Here is a 15575-nt window from a genome sequence, read left to right on the forward strand (position 1 = left end):
TATTCTTACTACTATTATAATGTCACTGCTACTACATTGCACATATCTGTACATGTTGTTCATACATTGTTCATATAACATAGCCATATTTATTCTGCTCTTATAACACTGCAATATATTTCTTGTCCTGCCTATGCACCACCTGTCTATACTTTGTATATCACTCATTGCACTTTTCTGCTTTTTTTGCACTTCTGGTTAGACACAAACTGTATTTCGTTGTCTTTGTACTTGTACTCTGCACAATGACAATAAAGTTGAATCTAATCTAATCTAATGTATGCATCTGCTTGTTGAGCACCACACACTGTATTGATTAGGGTCAATCCGATGACTTGTTCAATTCAGTGTTATTTGAATTCTAACTATTTTGAATAAACAACTAAATTGCAAAAAATTGGTACATAATATTAAAAGGTTTAAACAAGTGAATAATAAAGAACCAAAAAGAGAACCAATTAAAAAAAACATTTCCAAATGACAACAATTTAAATGTTACTAACGAGTGTTCACTGTTTGATATACTTTTTACAGTTAATTAAATATGTTTTTTTACAATTCTGTTTCTGTTCTGAATTTTTGTATTTTTAAACATGGACAAGAGTGACAAATACTATTCAACTGCCAATACCAAATCTTTGTTAACCATAACTTGCTGAAAATATAAGGAACACATCTTAAATCCAACAATTTTTGTCCTTCAAAAACTCCAACTGTAGCAGTATGTGTATATGCACCAGTGTGAGTTTGTATTATGTAAAGGTTCTCATTCATGCACATTTACATGTATTTTTTCATTTCCCTAATTAGTTTGCTAAACATTTAAGCAGGTATGTTTTATTTTAATCTTGTCTTTATTTTGATTTATACATTATGCTTTTTCATGCAAAACATCACATTTTCCTTAACATCGAGCCATGACTGTAATGAACAACAATCAAGTCATTGGTAAATTCATAAGAGTCACATACACCCTGGGTCTGAGCATTCATTTTGCTCTCACTTACACACTTGCAGAGTTCTTTTTTTTACTGACATAAATTTGAAATCATTTCTATAGAGTCATTCCATCTGACTTCTTCCAGAAATGATGCTCACTAATCCTGCTGAGAGCAATGAACCTCACAAGGCATGTTGTGTAAAACACTCACATGACTTTTCTAATGAGGCCACGTTTATGTCTGTTGCATGTCCAGACTTTCATGTTTATGTGATACTTTTGTTTTTAATTAATTTTTTTTAAGATGATTTTTTTTGGGCATTTTTAGGCCTTTATTTGACAGGACAGCTGAAGGCATGAAAGGGGAGAGAGGGGGAATGACGTGCAGCAAAGGGCCGCAGGACGGAGTCGAACCCGGGCCTGCTGCATCGAGGAGTAAACCTCTTTATATGGGCGCGTGCTGTACCAACCCATTTATATGATACTTTAAAGGTATTTTGGACTTGGACTGATTTTAAATCTATCACTTTTCTGATTTTATTTATATTGGTACATTTAGATTCAGACCCTGGGATTTATATTATGACAAACTCTTTTTTTCCCAATGCATTTAGAGAGAGATGGGTGTAAGCAGGCAAGCTGACTCCATGGAAATGCTTGGAAAACAATGTTTTTATATGATTGAAGTATTACTGACTGCTCTATCACTGATACAAGGACTCCAGAAAAAGTATGACAGGGGAGGGACAGTAATGGAATACATTTCCAAATGGTATTAATCTTTTAATCTTGCCTCAGTTATGATATGCTTATAGCTCATCAATATATAACTTATATAACAATAGTAATAAGTAATCGACTTTGGAAAGCACTCCATGACTTTCTCTTCAGTGTGGTGGAATACATACTCCCCTTAACTGCACTTTAGCTGTCAGCAGTCCCATGTCAGACCACTGGAATGCATTGGTTAAAGAGGTGAAGCATCAGGAGGCTTCTTTAATAGGTGTAGAACAATAAACAAAGGCTTAAAAACAAACTCTAGCAGGGTCATATGAGGGCAGTAAAAAAACACTTAATAATGACTCCATATAAAGATCAAGTGATTAAGTCCCATCTCATGGGTTCTCAAGTTGTGTGAGAGGTGATGGATACGATCTGTGGCTTTACTGATGATAATTCATCATCAGTAAAGCATTTGCTCACACAGTTATAAATGGTTTGTTCATAGTAAATAAGCCTATCTAGAAAAATACGTTTGTAAGTACATGATTTATACTTAATAGGTAATGAAACAACCATTTATAAATGAAATAATTTTCCCATTATAAACCAGTTGCAAACTATTACTAAATTCTTTGTTCATCATTTGTAAAGCATTGCTCCTATGTTAATTCTCATAAATAAAGCATTTGTATACACACTCATAAATGGTTTGTTCAAAGTAAATAAGGCTCTCAAAAATTATGTTTATAAATAGAAGTTTGACACTAAATAAGTATTCCAAAAACCATTGGTAAATTTCATAATATTCCCTTTATAAACTATTTACAAACTATTAGTAATTTCATTGTTTATCATTTGTAAAGCATAGTTCCTACATTCATTCTAATCAGTAAAGCATTTGTAAATACAGTTAGTAAATGGTTGGTCCATAGTAAGTAAGCCCAGGTAAAACATTTAGGAGTTGATGTTTTTAATAATTCATAAATGATGCATTAACCATTTGTAAATGAAGAAATTTTAGCATTATTAACTAGCTACTCAGGAATGTATAAGGTTGGTTAAAACTAGGAAGTTAATGATTAACAGACTATCTAGACCTACATTTGTTCATGCCTTAAATAAAATGTTATGATTTAGAAATAGGCCTAAACTAATAGCTGGGGTGTTAAAACATCTGTTACAAATACCTACCAATAATTTAATCCATGACTAATTCAGGAGTTACTGTTGGTTAGTTAAGTATATTATGTGAGCCCATCTAAAGTTAGCACTTTCTATGCTTTACAAAGCATTTATAAATAAGTTGCAAAGTCTAACAGAACCTGGACACACACGTATTGTTCTATTTGGACATGCCTTCAGAAATATGCCTACGGATAGTTAGTGTGTTAATGCATCTTTAACAAGCACTTATCAACACATCAATTCATGCTTAACTCATGAGTTACTACTCATTAGTTGACTACATGGCATGAGCCCATCTAAAGTGAGGACTTGCTATGCTTTACAAAGAATTTATAAATGAGTTGCAAAGGCTAGCAGATACAAAGAGACACAAGTAAAACAAGTATTTGTAACCCTTATTACAATGTAGTAAGAATGTACATTTATGAAATAGCTCGTAGTAGTGTTATGTAATTGATGTCAGTGTGAATTTGGACCAGAACCAGAAGAAAACTAGATTGTTAAGAGCCAGAGAATTGAACATCAATAAAGAAACTAGGTCTAAGTGCGCATATAACAGAAACCCTTTTCAGTTCTATGAGCTCAATTGTTCCTTTATGACAAGAGTTCAGAGATGTTCAATGTTGGGGCCCATTTGAGTTTGATTTCTGTTTGTCCTACCACCATGAAGAAGGAATCCAGGGCAATCCGTCTAAGTTCAGAGTCTTGATCCTGTAGCTCGCCACCCAGCCAACTGAACTGGGAATCGCTAAACCCTGGAAGTCTCTGGGATCTGAAGAGTTGATGTGATTCAATATCCATCTGTGGACTAGACCTCCCCTGCGTAGCGTTTCTCAAATCTCCACCTCCTCCACCTGTAGATAAGGCCAACTCATTTCTCTCAATTACTATTCAGTAATAAAATCAATTGCTTAGGCTACAATGAAAATAAAATCAGATAATATTTCAGTTAATCCATATTGAAATATCTAAATCTCTATTCAGTTGTAAAACTGTTTTTAAATGTCTTCTCTTATGTATCAAAATATAAATCCCTTTCAGGTATCAAAAGTACATTAATAATTAACATGCAACCTTTATACAAAGAAATGCATTTCGAATTCAAGTTTTATGGAACCTACCTCAGTAACATTAACACTCTCCTAAATACAATTGCATAAATTGCATGTAAAAATCTCTCAAATTGTATTAGTTTCCCATAACTTAAGCTACAGTGTTGTAATCTAGAGGCATTAAGACATGCATGCTTATTTATCCCTCCCTGTACTGGTAACAGTAGAAAGAATGCACTAAAAATTAGCCTCTTTAAGTTAGCTACTTCACCATAAACTCCAGTTAAACAATTAAACTCACAATTTGTACTAACATTCATTCAACAAAATACCCACAGCTAGCAATAGTGTTTAAAAGCAACATTAGTTACCATAACCAATAGATAGTCTAACTAGCCTTTTCACAGGTAATATACAGTAGTCCGCTAGCCTTTTGTGGCTAATTTGTCGGTTCATTGTATTCTGTTGCTGTGTTTCCTGTTGGTGTGTTGTGCCTGGAGTCAACCTTTTGTCTCTGAGTTCCAGTTTTGAGATCCTGTTCTGTTGTACTGGAATTAGTTTTTGCCTGTTACCTTCTGGACTATTTTGGTATGTACTTCTTTTTTTTTGGTTAAATAAATCCTTAAACAACAAACGCTCTCTGCATTTGGGTCCTCCATTCCCTGCAATTTGTGACATAAGTATAAATCATGTACTTACAAACGTATTTTTCTAGATAGGCTTATTTACTATGAACAAACCATTTATAACTGTGTGAGCAAATGTTTTACTGATGATGAATTATGTATGAACAAAAAATTAATAATGGTGGACAAACCATTAACTAACAGGTAACTAATGCTTAATAAATTATGAATTATGTGTAGTTATTATAAAGTGCTACCAAGGTGGGTAAAAAAAAGACGAAGAAATCAGCTGAATTAGTTTATTTATTTCTCTTCCGGACTGTGTCCAATTCAAGTCAAGATGCCGATACTGCGCAACTGCGGCCTGGGCGCCTCGATATTGGGGGTTATTGTTGCCCACATGTGCATGACGTCAGAGCATGGGATCAAGTTGGATACAAATCTAAATGGCATGAATTGGGGGCGGCGATCGCCTATGGCAAGCCTTTTTTTTTAACATACTGTAATTGCTAGAATGGATATTTATTTTTATTTTTTATCTATAAAGTTATTCTTCCTATTCATAATGAACATTCTACAAACTAGATAGGCCTATCTGCAATATAGGTTATAATTCTTGGACTTTTAATTTTAGTTTATGAGGAAGAACTCCAATTTAAGATATCTACAACATCACATTGTTACTATTCATAATTTGTAGGCTTATTAAGATTTTTTTAATTAGATATTCACAATTGGCATTATACAAATGCAACTACAGATATCTACAGACATTTCAGATTTTAACCTAAACTACGATCATAACCAAGTAGGCCTAGTTTCTGTGCCTAAAGCTAACTAAACTGCGACCGCTTCACAACATTAACCATGTGTTTAAAACTGCAACCTATGTTCTCTGGTTTAGATATGAGGATGAAAAACGCTCCTGTGGTTTGTATTTCCTGCCAACGCTAGGATTGTTTATGGAATGCTCCTGTGGGTCGTCTTAAAGGGAAATTACCATTTTCGTCATATGGTTTAGAGCAGTGGTCTTCAACGTTTTAGGCCATGGACCCCTTAGCTGAAAGAGAGACAGAATAGGGACCTATTGTCTCTCATATACATGTGCTGTATAAAATAAAGTTGCATTAAACTGGGCCAGATGGATGAAAATGAATGGCTTAACTGAATGGCAACCATAGTGACTACCTTACCTATAATATGCTTTTCTTCAATGTGTACATTAAATGTTTGTTTTTTTTCACAAAAAGGTCAATTTATCTTTACTATTAAAATGTTAGATTCCTTTTTAATGTATCTTTTCAGACATTTTAATTTTTGAAAGAAGTACAACATTATTTTTTAAACATAGTTTGGCAGCCGGCTTCCACTAACTCTGAGGACCCCCTAGGGGTCACAGACCCGCTGTTGAATATCTCTGGTTTAAAGGACTTGTTGGATGAGACACATGGTCCCATGAAATTCATTCATGTATTCTCAGTATCATCCACTTGATTCCTTGAAGAATTCTGACGCAGATGAGTTTACTTACAATCATTAACAGAATGATCTGCCTTCAGTGCGTTTTAATAGTGTTTGTAAAAAATTTAGTCTTTTAGTACAAAGTGGCCTTTCAACATTATATAACCCTTTAGGCAGTTCCCTACAGCCTATTCATCCAGCTCTTACTCCAGTGTAGAGCCAGCTCTGTCACCTGATGATCACAAGACCAAAAGGCTTAATCCTCCTCAGCTCTACAAAAGCAAGAACAGAAATTAGAGGCTTTCTTAATGTGCATGTAACCAACTGGAACACAACATGATTTGGCTTTAAGTGTTGTTTCCACAGATGTTAAAACTATCACTGCATCTAATTTGAAGATACACAATTGGGGGCCATAGCAGACTGAGACTGCACACTCTTCTGGGGGAACTAATTGGCCGTATTACTGCTACAAGTTGAAGTAGGCTTACTAACTGATTTGTCACCACTGACTGGAGGAAACAAACAGGTGAGATATGATGAACGCTCTGGGTCTTGGTTTTCTTTGTTTGCTCCTCTGGCCTGAGCCTGCAGAGGCTCAGTTTCCTCGAGTGTGCTGCACAGTTGAGGGAATCGTGTCCAAGCAGTGCTGCCCCGCTCTGGGCTCAGATGCAGCCAATGTGTGTGGCTCTCTGTCGGGGAGAGGAAGCTGCTCGGCTGTTCGAGTCGACAACAAACCGTGGGGAGGACCGTACAGACTGAGAAATGTTGATGACAGAGAGAGGTGGCCGACCAAATTCTTCAATCAGACTTGCAGATGTACTGGTGAGTCATGTAGTCTACACTTTTATTAAAGTGATTATATGTAACTTTTTAATGTTTCTGAAGCTCTTCCATTTTTCATACAATGGTCTTAAATGACCTATAACAGCAAACGAGACTAACAGTGAAAAGAACGCCATTTTTATATAGTTTTCAGTAAGGCCTCTGCCCGGGTTAGGGTTAGATTTGCGGCAGGGACACGGCGCTACAGTTACACATTCTGACGGGTCACCAAAGCGGCCGCTTGAATCAACACAAACTGAAAGTTGCATATAGCCACTTTAAATAAAGTCAACTAGATAACAACATTAATATGTTTTGACACGTTTAGTTTGCTCTCTGTGTTGCAGCTAACTTTGCAGGGTATGACTGTGGTCAGTGTAAATTTGGCTGGACCGGACCAAACTGTGACCAGAGGAAAGCCCCTGTGGTACGGAAGAACATCCACTCCCTGACCCCAGAAGAGCTTCAGGAGTTTCTCGATGTTCTGGACCTTTCTAAGACCACCACCCACCCAGACTATGTCATTGCCACCCAGCACTGGCTGGGACTCCTGGGACCAAATGGAACTGAGCCCCAGTTTGCCAACATCTCCATCTACGACTTCTTTGTCTGGCAACATTACTACTCTGTCCGAGACACTCTTCTGGGTAAATGAGCACATTTCGTGGCTGAAAACTATTGCAACTTGTTAGTTCATGTGGTTTATTTTCAGTAGTCTGTTTATTAGGGATATGATAACATGAAAACACAATTATTAGGAATATAATAACATAGGAATATGTTATAGAAACATCCCCATTTATTTAAATGAGCTCTGGTGATGTATGACAGATTAGGCTGCACAATATATCGTTTTTTTTATCGTCACCATGATATCAACTGGCGCAATGAACACATTGCGAAAGGCTGCGACATATCGGGAAAGACACTCAGAGATTTGTGCGATTGTGTTAGTTGAAAGAAAATATGAGTAGAAAACGGCACTTTAAAATGTAACTGTCACTTTTTTGTGGTGCCTTTTATATTTCATTTAAAGTTTAATTTGTACAGAAAAAGAAGGTTGGAAATGATTTCCTGTCATTTGTTTTAAATTCTGTTTTAAATTTTAGCAGAATACTGAAAGCAACAGAAAGGCAGAACTGAGAACACTTTAGTATCTGTGTATTTATTGCACCTAATATTGTTATCGCAATATTCAACATTATCGCATATTATATATTTTCCTTATATTGTGCAGCCCTATGACAGATATTGATCATATACATCTTCTTCCACCGGGTAATTTTTTAGCTCTATTTAAGATTGTTCCAGACATTTCCAAATAATATGAATTAATATATTATGTAGACCTAATCCTTATAGTTTTTTTTTTAAAACATACAATTGAGATTTATTAGGGCCCGAGCGCTGTCAGCGGCGAAGGCCCTATTGAAACTGAAGGAATTATTATTATCATTATTATTATTATTATTATTATTATTATTATTACGGCAAATTAATTGCCTTTTTGAGGGGCTTAACATATTCAAAAACTCACCAAAATTGGCGGTCGCATCAAGTTTGGTGAAAATTTACGTATTTTAAGAGTTTTGGGGATAAGCGCATATTGGCATGGGGTACTTTCCATAAAATCATCTCTCAATGCAAATCAAACCAGCTATTAGGCTAACTGAAATAAAACCATGCCAATCTCTAGGTATGGTGAAGGGGATCTGATGATGTGGGGCTATTTTAATTCCAAAGGCCAAGGGAACTTTATCAGGATGCATAGTATCATGGATCGATGAAATAATTGGCCTTTAAAAATAAAAATCTGCCTGCCTCTATGGGAATTTAACATAGGGGTGTACTTACTTATGCCCCCTGTATTTTAAGGAAGGACATTTATTTATTTATTTACAATACGTTATTCATTCACAAACAAAATTGGTGTCCTTAAAGGTTGGATTTTTCCTCATTTTTCTAATTAAGGCATTAAGATCAATTTCCAAAAGATGATTTTAGTCAACTTTAACATGGGTGTCCTAATTTTTTCACAGGACTGTAAGTAGCATATGAAGACATACAAAAAACATCATTGGAGCCATACCCTAAACCAAACAGGAAGTCCGCCATTTTGAATTGAATGTTCGAAATTAGTGCGATTTTGGCCATTTCCACGTCGTACTTTAACGAATTCCTCCTAGAGATTTCATCCGATCAACTTCAAATTTGGTCTGTGCCATCTTAATACGTTAAAGATGAAAAGTTATTAAAAGAAAAACTTTTCGTCGTAGGGCATGGCCGTGGCGGGGTGGCCATTTTGTGCTGTTTCGCCATCGAAACAGGAAGTGGATGTTACTTGAGTGTACATTGTCCAATTGGCTCGAAACTTTTCAGGATTCATAAGACTATGACTCTGAGGACATTTACTGAAAAAAATGTACTCAAAGTCATAGCGCCCCCTAGTGGCAACAGGAAGTAGGCCTAAAAGTCAAGGTGCTAGACTTTAACGAACTCCTTCTAGAGATTTCATCCAATGGACTTAAAATTTGGTCTGTACCATCTAAACACCTTACAGATGAAAAGTTATTAAAATAAAACGTTTTCGTCAAACAGTGTGGGCGTGGCGGCCATTTTAAGTGTTTAGCTACGAACGAGAAAGTGGCTGTAACTACAGTGTACATTGTCATATCTGCTTGAAATTTCCCACAATCAAAAAGAGTCCAGGCCTGAGGACATATACAGGCCAATATTGACTTTTGGTCATAGCGCCCCCCGCTGGCAACAGGAAATCAGCCTTATATGACAAACATCATCCGATTTACATGAAACTTATATGTGGTCTACATGTGAAACTGAGCCACCCCCTATATGTTAACCACGCCCACATACTCAGACCACGCCCCCTTTTATAACATTTGAACCGTTTCTTTTTGATTGGTGATGGTTTGACCTGCCCCCTATGCTTAAGCCACAACCCTTTTCATAACTGGTGTCCCGTTTAAGGTAGAGTCTTATGTGAACTCAGCAGAGACTTCCTTTTTTAATGGTAAAGGTTTGGCCCGACCCCTATGCTTTGGCCACGCCCCCTTTCACAGCTAATGAACTGTATGACGTAGAGTATCATTGAACTCAGCAGGGAGTTCCATTTTCATTGGTGACGATTTGCAGTGTCTGAGTGCCGTGCAAATGCACGGTCACAAGGAGTGGCATCTGCCAGTAACACCGACGCGCGCAGAGGCGCGATGGCCCGTCCAATGCTGCTTGCAGCTTTAATTCAAATTTATAATTATAGTTTAACTGAAAAATTCTAACTTCTTAGTTGATCCTAATTGAAAATACAGGTCTGTTACTATGTTTCTTAAGATTAAGTAAGTAATCGAACTTTGAACAGCATCAGAAAACAAACATATAGAATAAGATATTAGGAATAAAAAACAAATTAAGAGGGACAGCAGGTATTGTTTCGATTTTGACTTAATGATATCATTTTCCGTGATATAAATCAAAAATAATGTGTTTGCTCATACATGGATTAAATAATATTCCTCTACATATAATATTGGCTGATGTGCACATGATTGCCTTGTGATCACAAAGAGCTCATCAAACACTTTCACTACGGTTTCCCTGCAGGTCCCGGTCGGCCGTTCAAAGCTATTGATTTCTCACACAAAGGACCAGCATTCATCACCTGGCACAGGTATCACCTCCTCAGCTTGGAAAGAGAATTACAGGTATGTGTAATCTTTTGAAAACATGTCGTTAAACTAATCTTTTTTGTGGCATGACTGGATTGGATCAGTAACAACACAAGAGTTGATTTCTGATTAAACCAAACAGTTGGGAATATATAAATAGGCTTGTATCACTGTTAACATTCACGTTTCAATCAGGAGAGACAAGTGAATGGATTAAAGATGAAAATGTATTATTACAGATATGTGCTATTGGTATTGTCTTGGTAGAAAGTCTTTGGTGCTTAGACTCTACAGGGAGACTTGCAGATAAATCACCATACGGGGTCCAGACACTGGTTGATGGTTCTGATGAGGCTGATGGAGCTGAAGAATCTGCGACAACTGGCATTGATGGGGCGCATTGCGATTTGCGACAATTTGCAGTGAAATGGTTGCTGACAATAACAGAGAGGAGAACAGATTTAAATAGCCCTGACGCACCGCATGCATAACTACAGCATAAATGCACAGAGAATCACATTGAAACTGAGGCAGAAGCAGGATGATAGGCTTACAATAAAGATGTGTCACTGAGCTATTGAATAGATGAGATCAGCTGATGTGACCAGCTGATGAGAGCAGCAGGACAGCAAGGGGTGAATGAACATGTGTGTGATTGAATTGAGATGCATGAGAAATAAAAAAGGCCTAAGCATGCAAAAGTATAGTCTTCCTGACTGAACTTATGCTATAGCTTAATTTTCTCCTTGGAGTGACCAGCTTTTCAATGTGTTATTACCATGTATATAATAATTGCTTTTGTAAGTCATTTTAAATCATAAAGTGGACTAAGTATTGGTACATCAGTGTCTACCAACCAAGACAGGACAAAAACGGTATAAAGTAACAAAAAATAGCCGGTGCAACACAGATGTCTTCTTACTTGATGGTTTTATTACTTAAGGTGCAAAACAGTGACTAACGTTTCGATGTGGAGTTACATCTTCATCAGAGTCCTTGACTCTACATCGAAACGTTATGTATACCTTATGTAATAAAACCATCAAGTAAGAGGACATCTGTGTTGCACCGGCTATTTTTTGTTACTACATACCAGAGACGCTTGTATTGAATTGTTTGATGTAACGAGTCTGCCCTAAGAAGCAGATAACCTTCCTACAGTATAATAGTTTTAAATGCCACATGCAGGTGAATTCTTGTGGAAGATCTTTAAGACGCAGATAATTGGTCAAAACTTTGAAAAATGGAAGCGAGAGATGTAAAGCTCAGGGAAGAGAAGTAGAGGAAATCGTAGATCTGAGACTGGTTCCAAACTGAGGAAGTCACAGTTAGAGTGTAGCAATCATGGTTCATATATTGGCTGTCAAAATTGTTGATATTGAATTTAATACTAATGTAAAAACAAATGTGCTATTGCAGAGATTAACCAGCAATGAGAACTTTGGGATCCCTTACTGGAACTTTGCCACGGGGCAAAATGAGTGTGATGTGTGTACCGACTCTCTGCTGGGAGGCCGAAACCCAGACAACCCATCCCTCGTCAGTAACCAGTCCAGATTCTCCAGATGGGGGGTGGTATGTGACAGGTCAGCACAAAATACAGATGGAAAAAGAAACAGACTTAATAATTGTTGGCTGGATTATGATGAAATTAACATTGTGGGGCAAATGAATGCACGTTTTTAAATATTTCAGATATTTTATGAATTTGCAGTTTGGATGAGTACAATCGCATGGTGACTCTTTGTAATGGCACCAGTGAGGGTTCCATTCGGAGAGGGATAATGGAGAGAGGCAACATGTCTCTGCCCACCATGACCGACGTCAGAAGCTGTCTGGGAATGAAAGACTTCGACAGCCCTCCGTACTTCACCAACTCCTCCTTTAGTTTTAGGTACAACTCTACTAGTTAGCATAAATAATCATTTGAGATGTATACCTGCTATTTCTTTTGCACAACTATGATTTAAGACGTGTGCTTTGCGACCAACAGAAATGCTCTTGAAGGGTATGAAAAACCAGATGGAGAACTGGATGAAGCGGTCAGTAACCTTCACAACCTCGTCCACTCCATGGTCAATGGAACCAGCGCTTTGTCTCACTCTGCAGCCAACGACCCCATCTTTCTGGTCAGAATCTGATTTCATGCTTTACTTTAAAATGATGGGGTAAAGTTCCTGTCGTTAAAATCACCGTGTCTTTTCCACTTGTTTACCTTGCAGGTGCTCCACGCTTTCACTGATGCCATTTTTGACGAGTGGATGAGAAGGTTCGTTCCATCCAACGCCACCTTCCCAGATGAGATGGCCCCCATTGGTCACAACAGGGACTACAACATGGTTCCCTTCTTCCCGCCGATCACCAACGAGGAGATATATGTTACATCTGAGCAGCTGGGATATTCCTATGCCATTTCCATGGATGGTGAGCAAGTGTTTAAAGGAATAATTTGACATTTTAGGAAATATGCTTATTTGCTTTCTTGCCGAGAGTTAGATGAGAAGTTCGAAATAGCTTTCATATCTGTAGGGTAAACATGAGGCTAGGTTCGCTTAGCTTAGCACAAAGACTAGAAACAGCTAGCCTGGCTCTGTCCGAAGGTAATAAATTCCGCCTACTTGCACCCCTAAAGTTTGTCTAATCCGTACAACAAAATATCAAACCAGTCATTGATGTCGATTCACAGCAGTGTTTGGCAAGTTACTCGGGAAATGTATTATGTTACTCTTTACTAATTACTCTAATTTACTAATTAGTTACGTTACTTGTTATATTACTTTCATGCCCCCAGCTGTTGAAATTATTCCTTTCTCCATGATCCTTCGTTTAGCTTTTTGTCTACCGGCATGATATGACCTGCCCTGGCCATGACCTGCCATGCGCTAAATTACGGCAAGCGAAGGCTACACGTCTCATCATCATAAGAAAGCCTACCTGGGACAAAAACAAATTGCATTCGAGTGACGCAGTGTTACTTGGATTAGTAACTGTGATATAATTACTGTTTTGGAAATTGTAATCCCTTACACTAATCGTTACTATGGAAAGTAATAACATTACAGTGATATATTATTAAGTAATACGTTACTGCCCAACACTGATTCACAGCCATCTATCAAAATCCCTATTTTAAACATTTTATTTTAACACAATGCCTGACATGATATACATTTATTTTTTTTCTGCTGCAAAAAGGTTTTTTATGAATATCTCCACCTGCCCTTCATCTTTACAGATGCAGATGGAGGGCCGGCTGTATTTGTGCTGGGCTCCACTCTGGGGGGAGTCTTCATCGGTCTCCTGGTGCTTCTCCTTATCTTTGTGCTCTACCTGCGTCAACACAGAAATAGAGGCTTTGAACCTCTGATAAAAGCAGACTTCACAAATAGAAATTACACAGAGGAAGCCTAGATTTTGCCTGTTGTTCTGAAACACACTTCAATACTTCAATACCTGAGAGAGATGGAGCAGCCAATCACCAATGTTCTGTATGCCCTACTGTGATGCAAGAGGAAAATATTAATCCTGTATATGAACTACACTTGGACTTTTAGATTAAATCCAATTTCGTATAAGAACAATTATGTGAATCATGTAATATTGATTGGCAATAGTAATAGAAACTTCCCAACACCAATCAAAATGAATGTATAATTGCATTAATTTTGTGAGCTTACAAAAGCATGACCCCATTTCTATGAACATTTTACAATTTCTTTGTAACAGCCACTACAAAGAAATCTATTGGAATGTTTTTAAATAAATATTTATTCTCAAGAACAGTAACAAAACACAAATGCAATCATATTAATTGCACTGGAAAACAATAAGGCATATTTGCTTAACTAGTTATTCACCCCTCTTAGTTTGAAATTCCAAACACACTTCATCTCATTAGGATTTTACTTCATACAGAAATGCATTGATTGTAAAAAAAAAAAAAAAAAAAGACTCATAGCATTTCATGCTAATTCTATTTTTCAGATAATTTGTCTGACAGACATCCATTTTTAATATTTTATTGCAAAAATATTACCATTAAAAGTTCAATGATACAAAACATAAAAAGGGCATCCTGTAAAATGAATATTCATAATAAAGAATCCTTTTAATGACGCATTTGACATATTTTCTCTGTATTTTTGTTCTTGCGATGTGGATGCAAACACTGACTTAAATGCAATAAAGAAAAGCTCAACAAATATTCACTGATATACGGCGAAGAAAGGGCATAACACTGGTTAATTCCTTGGATATGTAAGCTTAGCTGGCCTGGTGGTTATGGAGCTGACGGGCTCTCAGAGAACAGTGGACATACATACAGGCTGGTTTTGTCCACCCCCCTCAGCAGTGCCAGGCCTCTCACATTCTCTGTAAGTACGCTCTACTGAGGAGCTTCACTGAAGCATTCAGGCCTGTCCGGTCTCCACAGATTCTCATTTCACAGGTGACTGTGGTCGGCTTCCAGCCAGTCTGTGCTGCAGACATAACCATTCAAGCTTTACAGACACATTTAGGGCCCCTTTCTTTGCATTTCCAGTAAGCACTGTGTGCTGTTTGCTACGTCTTCTCTTAAAAATTCACTCACCTTTTAAACAAAGGTGGTAATATATTTGAAGTAATAGCAACACTTAATTTGTGACTACTGTCTGACAGTATTTCAGTTTTCTAGCTTTATAAACACCACAATGCATATGGCTATTTTATCGGAACTGTAAAAGCTGTTACAGGATAAGCTTTTGCTATTCAATCACATATGCAAAAGTGGTACCTTTTTTTTGTTCCTGTATATGCAAATACAGAATTCACGTGTAATACGTGTAGACTATTCTGAGGATGCAGAAGCAAATGTTATAGGCCTGAAGTACTGCAAATGAATATAAAGATTACAGCAGCAAAATACTCCCGTCTATGATGGTGATTCTGTATTGAACGGGTGTGCTTTTCATACAGCAATGTCCATTCACACATATACATGATTTTTAATCACTGTGCCTTTATAAGGCTTTATAATGTCAGCAGAGTATGTTTAAGAACATTATTAATATATTTTAAAAATTGTTATTTTATTGTTATTGTT

At 37.0% G+C, this 15575-nt stretch overlaps 1 protein-coding gene across 1 annotated transcript; it reads left to right on the forward strand.

The window, feature by feature from the left end:
• The first annotated feature begins 6523 nt into the window (after positions 1-6523).
• On the forward strand, positions 6524-13906 carry dct (dopachrome tautomerase). Its single transcript, XM_078262809.1, has 8 exons — positions 6524-6812; positions 7160-7459; positions 10431-10531; positions 11915-12081; positions 12210-12389; positions 12489-12624; positions 12718-12919; positions 13731-13906. Exons 1-8 carry the CDS (start codon positions 6524-6526, stop codon positions 13904-13906), a joined length of 1551 nt encoding a protein of 516 aa, XP_078118935.1.
• The last annotated feature ends 1669 nt before the right edge of the window (positions 13907-15575 follow it).

Source organism: Sander vitreus, chromosome 11 (assembly GCF_031162955.1).
Source record: "Sander vitreus isolate 19-12246 chromosome 11, sanVit1, whole genome shotgun sequence".
Taxonomy (NCBI): domain Eukaryota; kingdom Metazoa; phylum Chordata; class Actinopteri; order Perciformes; family Percidae; genus Sander; species Sander vitreus.